Source organism: Octopus bimaculoides, chromosome 3 (assembly GCF_001194135.2).
Source record: "Octopus bimaculoides isolate UCB-OBI-ISO-001 chromosome 3, ASM119413v2, whole genome shotgun sequence".
Taxonomy (NCBI): Eukaryota; Metazoa; Mollusca; class Cephalopoda; order Octopoda; family Octopodidae; genus Octopus; species Octopus bimaculoides.
Window position 1 is genome coordinate 24,819,931 of NC_068983.1, and position 7,554 is coordinate 24,827,484.

Sequence of the window (7,554 nt, forward strand, 5' to 3'; positions counted from 1 at the left end):
GTCCTCAGTCAAATCGTCCAACCCATGCTAGCATGGAAAGCCAACGTTAAATGATGATGATGATGATGATGAATGTGAATAAAGAAGCATTACATTTGACAAAGTAATCTGAATGCTAAAGGGTTAAAAATCTTTCAGTACATAATTCGAACTTCCAGATTCTTTTCATGCAAGGCTCTATATCATTTTCTTTTTTTCTCTTTGCTTTTCAGTCTATAGAATCATGTCACGGAGACCAGAGTTTGTTGGAATCAACCTGTTGAAAGAAATTCATATAATTGCTTCAAAGCTGCAACATACGGAATATCAAAGCCGAGCATGGAAATGGTAAATATTATCATAACAGAATACATTGTTTTGTTTTAAGGGTCTCCTTTTGATTTAGCATGCTAACATAGCTGCAATTTTTATTGCTGCTAAACAGTGTGATACAGAACACTTGTGTTGTGTCCCATGTGATGTGTGTGTGTGTGTGTGTGTGCGTGCGTGTATGTTTCTTTCTTGGATCTTAAAATTTGCATACTGAATATAAACAATGTCACTGTTCGTACCATCAGTGTTATTTGTTTGCAACTATCTGTGAAAACATCTTCAACCATTAAGCTGTTTATTGTACAAAGGACAATGGGAAACATTATCTTATTTCGAAACAAGAGAGGGTTGGTGACAGAAAGAGCATGGAAAACTGGATGTTAAAACGATGATGAAGATGATGAAGATGATGAGTAGGTGATGTACTGAGTGCAGTACACAAAATATTTGTAATTAATTGAAATTTCTTTCTTAGTTGGAGAAAAAAAAAAAAAAACTTAACAGCAATTGTTAGAAATTGTCAAACATAAGGGGAGATAATTATGTGACATATGACAGCTATTCTTTGAGCTCTGTGTATCTTTATCATAAGACTCACTTTTGTTATTTGAACATTAGCCAGAACCCTTAACAGGTACTACTACTCTGAGCCTGAGCACACCTGGGGATTTTGGTGATTAGGTGACCACCGAGTAGCTCCTAAAGTCTTGAGCAGAAGTTTTACCACTGGATGTAATTCAATGGCTTACCCAAGACCTATAAATTTTTACATTAAAAACAAAAACAAAATGATACCTTTTCACAATATAGTTTGCTTAATTAAAAAATTAACATAAGCTAAAAGAAATAACTCAATTAGGCCAATATCACAAATTTGGTTAAATAAGTAGACTGTACTATGCTGATAAGTTCTTATAGACTGAAATGATTTCATAGTTATTCCAGACTTTCTCCTAAGCATGTAAATTAATTTACAAAGAAAAAATGTTTAATGTTTTGAAATTATTTCCCCTTTTCGTTAACAAATGGTAGCATTCACTGCTAGGTCTTTGTTTCCTTTCTCCAACTATGCGATAAATTTTATTCAGTTAAGAATTTTTTGCAAACGACATTTTATACACCAGCCAGTAACATATTTATTAGCATTACATTTTGGCAGAATTCGTGGTGTGACAGTCAAGTTGTCTTTCAGTATTATATTTAGTTACATCAATTTGCATTTTGAGGCTAAATCTTGCTGAGGTTGGCTTTGCTTTTCATCCATCTGGGATCAATAAAATAAATTTCAATGAAGCATTTGTTTGAAATTAATATAATTTACTAGACGTTCCCTCCACTAAAAGCTTTCCATGGAAAATGTTATTGTATTTAGTCTTTTCTAAAATTATTACTTTTTCATATTTATTCATTTCAATTTTGATTATTGTTGTCATCATCATTTCCATCATCATCATCATATCATCATCATCATTTTGGCATCTGCTTTTTTCATGCTTGCGTGGGTCACACAGAACTCGTTGAGACAGATTTTCTATGGCTGGAAGCTCTTCCTATCACTAATTCTTACATGCATGTTTCCATGCAAGACAATATTTGACCATGATTGGATTGGATATATTTTCACGGAAAGTTAGAAACAAATAACACCCCTTTTATGATAACGATGCTCATTTACAACTATGATGCAATATCATGAAAAGGAAACATAGTGACAGACATGCAAAACACCCCTTCCCACACATACAGATACATATAGGTGCAGGAGTGGCTGTGTGGTAAGTAGCTTACCAACCACATGGTTCCGGGTTCAGTCCCACTGTGCAGCACCTTGGGTAAGTGTCTTCTACTATAGCCTCGGGCTGACCAAAGCCTTGTGAGTCGATTTGGTAGACAGAAACTGAAAGAAGCCCGTCGTATATATGTATATATATATGTGTGTGTTTGTGTGTCTGTGTTTGTCCCCCCAACATTGCTTGACAACCGATGCTGGTGTGTTTACATCCCCGTAACTTAGCGGTTCGGCAAAAGAGACTGATAGAATAAGTACTAGGCTTTCAAAGAATAAGTCCTGGGGTTGATTTGCTCGACTAAAGGTGGTGCTCCAGCATGGCCACAGTCAAACGACTGAAACAAGTAAAAGATTAAAAGAGAAAGTATATACAAACACATAGTCACATATACATGTATGACAATCTTCGTTTAGTCTTTGTCAACCAAATCTACTCATAAAGATTTTGTCAGTCTTGGATTATAATAGAAAACATTTGCCCAAAGTACCACATGGCAGGGCTGAACCTGAATCCATGTAATTGGGAAGCGGACCTCTAAACCACATAAGAAATTTAGCTTCCACCATTGTGCACTTAATGTCATTTCTTGAAGTGCAAGACAGCAAGCCAGCAGAATTGTTACCACGCCAGACAAAATGCTTAAAGGCATTTCTTCTGGCTCTACATTCTGAGTTCACATGCTGCTGGGATAAATGCTTGCCTTTCATCCTTTCGGGATTGGTAAAATATGTACCAGTTGTGTACTGAGGTTGATGCAATTGACTAGCTCTTTTTCATAAAACTGCTGGCTTTGTACTTGTACCAAAAATTTGAAGCCACTATTTCTTGAGATAGCAATTTCTCTACAGATGTCTGTTTTGTTCCTTTGTATTTACTGTAGGAGTTTTCAACATTTCTTCATTCCATTTTTACCTGCTAGCATCATTTTGAAAGTAAATTTCCCATTAGTTTACATTGTTTGGTTATAGGAGATTATACTTTAACCACAATAAAACAATAAACTGAGAGGAATTAAAAAAGGGAAAAATAAACAAACTGTTTGAAGTTTAATTAACAATAAAAATAGAATAGAACGTTATTTCATTTATTTATGAACTAATTAATGATGAAAAGATATCAGAACCAAACAGTCTTCTGAATTAAAACAATTCCATTAGCAACACAGTTACTAAAAACCATACAAAGCAGATTGCTAGATATGAAATGATAGAAAGAAAAAACAGTATGCAAAATAGATGCAGGCATGGCTATGTGGGTAAGAAGCTTGCTTCTCAACTGTGATATCTTGGGTTCAGTCTCATTGTGTGGCACCTTGATCAAGTGTCTTTTACTATTGCCCCAGACCAACCAACAAAGCCTTGTGAGTGGATTTGGGAGATTGAAAATGAAAGAAGGCTGTCATCTATCTGTGTATCTGTCTATCTATCTACCTATCTATCTATCTATCTATCTATCTATTTGTGTATCTTTCTATCTATCTATCTGTCTATCTATCTATTGTGTGTGTGTGTGTGTGTCTTTATGTTTGTCTTGTCCACTGCTTTACAACTGATGTCAGTTTGTTTATGTCCTCCTAATGTAGCAGTTTGGGAAAAAATACCAATGAAACTTGTACCAGACTTTAAAAATAATTCTTGGGGTCGGTTCGTTCCACTAAACCCATCAAAATGCGTTCCAGCAAGGCCACAGTCCATTGATTGAAAGAAGTCAATGATGAAAGCAAAAAATAGACCTACTTCAAATTTTTTTCACAACCTCAACATTTTAAAAAACATAATAGAAAAGTAGGCTCAGACATGGCTGCATGGTTAAGTAACTTGTTCTGCAATCACATGGTTTTGGGTTCAGTCCCACTATGCAGCACCTTGGGCAAGTGTTTTCTACTGTAGCCCTGGACTGATAATGTCTTGAAAGTGAATTTGGGAGGCAGAATCTGTGTGAAAATCATGCATGCATGCATGTGTGTATATGTGTGGTGTGTGTATGTGTGTGGTGTGTGTATGTGTGTGTATGTGTGTGTATGTTTACGTATATATGTATGTATGTACATACGTGTGTGTGTGTGTGCAAACGTGTGTATATATGTATGTATGTTTGTGCTTGTACCCCACTTCCACTATTTACAAATCAGTGTTGGTTTGTTTATGTTCCCATAATCTAGCGGGTCGACAAATAAGACCAAGAGAATAAGTACCTGACATGAAATAAGTAGTCGGGTAGATTTGATCTACTAAAACTTTCCAGGCAGTGCCCCAGCATGGCCACAGTCTAATGACAGAAACAAATAAAAGATTTAAAATAAAATAAAAGATTTAAAATAAAATAAAAGATTTAAAATAAAATAAAAGATTTAAAATAAAATAAAAGATTTAAAATAAAATAAAAGATTTAAAATAAAATAAAAGATTTAAAATAAAATAAAAGATTTAAAATAAAATAAAAGATTTAAAATAAAATAAAAGATTTAAAATAAAATAAAAGATTTAAAAAGTCCCGGATCAATAAATATACTTTTCGGGGTATGAAATTTGAATCCAGGTAAAAAAAATTACAGGAAAAAATGTCAGGGAAAAGTCACAGGGGGTTTGTTTGAAGGGTTTTGTCTAGATCCCATAAATTGTGACTTGTTTTCCTAACCAAAATTGTGACTTTATTACTGTGACTTTTGTTTCCTGTGACTTTATTACTGGTCACCATGAAATTTACCCCAGTTTAATAAACCCTATTTTACAGTATTTAGTTGAACTTAATTTTTACGCTTGTGTTTCGGTTGTTTGCCAAGTATGTCAGTATTTAAGCTCGATTCTAGTTGAAACTAGACTTACACTTTCTCCTCCACATCACCATTTACCATTCACCTTTTCATGTTTGCATGCATGAGATGGAATTTACTGGGGCAGATTTCCTATGGCTTGATCCCTTCCTGTTGCCAACACTCACCTCTTTCCTAACAAGGTATTATTTCCCCCATATTTAGGTATATTTTTCCACGGAGGACTAGAAACAAACAACCTTATTACTTGATGTCTAGATGAGGGTAGTACGCACACACACAAACACACGATGGGCTTCTTTCCATTTCCAGCTACCTAATCCACTCACAAAGCATTGGTCAGCCTGAGGCAACAGTAGAAGACACTTACTCAAAATACCATACGCTGGGACATAACCTAGAACGACATGGTTGAGAAGATAGCCATGCTGGCACCTAGTACCTATTTATGTATACATCTAGTGTATTGTATGTTCCTTCTCGAGCCATGCCTGGCTCATAAGGGCCGGTTTCCTGGTTTCCTTGGCGTATAGGTTCGTCGTAGGTGAGCTGCAAGATGCAGGAGGAAAAAGTGAGAAAAAGTTGTGGCGAAAGAGTCAATAGAAGTTCGCCATTACCTTCCTAACACCAGCTTAATAATAACTAAGTTATTTTACAAAATTCTTTATGTTTAAAGTTAATTGAAAGAAACACAAAGTATCTCAAAATAAATACAGTAACGAAAGGGTTAAACATGTTAGATAAGACACGTTAAATTATTTACTTGTCCGTATTTCCATTCGTTGATGATCAATCTATCCATTTACCTCAACATACTTAAATGCACCCTGGAGGTTAGTAACCTTAGATAACGTGTGATACTGTCACTTTATCTCTCTCAATAACTGTCGTTTGATACGTGACGGTTGCTCACGTTACTCGGTTGCACTCTACGTATCTTTGTTGCCATGAACATTTCTTTTAAATACTTGATTTAATGATTCAATTGAGTTGATAGCTATCGTATCATGCTTTTTAAAATTATCTTTACCGATCTCCAGCTTTGTTTGTGTTTTGTAACAGCAGTTGGTACCATTCGTAATTCAAATAGATTGTATTAGAATGTAAGAGATGATGAGGTATCACTTAGGAACATGCAATTTCTTCAATTTAACTTAGCGAGATCGTTTTATTGTTCAGTATTAAATTTATATTCCATATTATACCTCGTACGTTTTTGTTTTTTCTTTTCTGGGGTCATCTTCGTCTTTTACACTTCCGGGGCCAATAAAATATGTTCCACCAAAGTCGGTTTTACCTTTCAACCGTCAAGTAATTTATGTGGAAATGAAATGATTTACGACTGAAAAAACGTAAATTCAAATCTATTGTAAGCATTGTTATTATTGATGTTGATCAACTCCAGGTCACCTCTGTACCTATGGTCAAGTTTATTCTATTCATGACCATCCAGTCTTATTAACACAGTTTATCTTGAACTACATTATCCAGCGTGTCCTTTAAATTTTTTATACTTTGTACAAATCATTTTAATAAGTTGGTTATAAACGCCCGTGTTCGTTTTCAAACTTTTAGGTATTCCTACGGAAGCTGTTTATAAATGATTGACTATGTATTGCATCAAGTCTTTGTTATAGCTACGCTGCAATCCTTTTTTGACACATTCTGAGGAATGAAAACATTCCTTTCATAAGTCCAAAATTACTCTGGTGCTGGAAAGCAAAATGGAAATGTGTGTCATATATGATGCATGAATGCCAGGCAAATACACAGGACAGGCAAAAAGCTACAAGATAGATTGTAATTTGAAAACAATTTGGATATTAAACTTCTTGCAGGTCGAGCGACCACGTAGACGCTCTTTCATTGGCTCGTGAGCTTGCTGTTTCTTCGGATCTCTGTATAACTAACAGTTGATAGTTGGTATAACTAGCATTATAAACTTTTGCAGAAGTTGTGTTTCATCATTCTAAGCATAGCTGTGTAGTTAAGAAGTGAATTTGTTTCATAACTATGTGACTGTCATGTTTAATTCCATCGCGCAGTAATTTGGGAAAATATCTGTCAATATAACCTCGGGTTAACCAAAGCTCTAAGACCGAAATTTGGGTAGGCAGAAGCTGTATGGAAACTTGCCGGAGTTACCGTGCCAATTCTTGGGTGGGTGACTTCATCCGTTATATAGTTTAACTCCACTATCTGACCTCTCTGATCAATGATTAAATAAGATTGGATTTTGTTTTCACATGCCATGTTTCTAGCAGTAACGCCAGTTTATCCAATGCTTACCGTGTCGGAGCTGTGAAGATTGAAAAGGAACAAACAAATTACCACGGTTAATAAAATTAAGTTGGCTTCCAGCTTTTGTGACTCGTTCAACACCAAAGAAAGAAGTATTATATGAACGAAAACTCTATTTTGTCTTCTCACTAATGAAGAGGAGGTGGGCAAAAAATTTCTCTTACATGCTTGTAAGGGAGGCTATTGTTTGTCAATTTGAGAATCACTGAGTTAATCCCAAATCCCTCCAGACATTCCTTTAACTGCTATTAGGTCTTATGTCATAAGAACAGGAGGCGCAATGGCCCAGTGGTTAGGGCAGCGGACTCGCGGTTTCGATTCCCAGACCTGGCGTTGTGAGTGTTTATTGAACGAAAAACCTAAAGCTCCACGAGGCTC

General features: G+C 35.5%; 1 protein-coding gene across 1 annotated transcript in view; it reads left to right on the forward strand.

Annotated features, from left to right (window-relative positions):
* The window catches only part of LOC106867190 (uncharacterized), a 74,876-nt gene that overhangs the window by 47,844 nt on the left and 19,478 nt on the right, over positions 1-7,554 (forward strand). The window contains exon 2 of the mRNA XM_014911993.2: positions 213-327. Coding sequence (XP_014767479.1) covers positions 224-327 — 104 coding nt within the window. The 5' untranslated portion in view covers positions 213-223. The remainder of the gene's footprint in view (positions 1-212; positions 328-7,554) is intronic.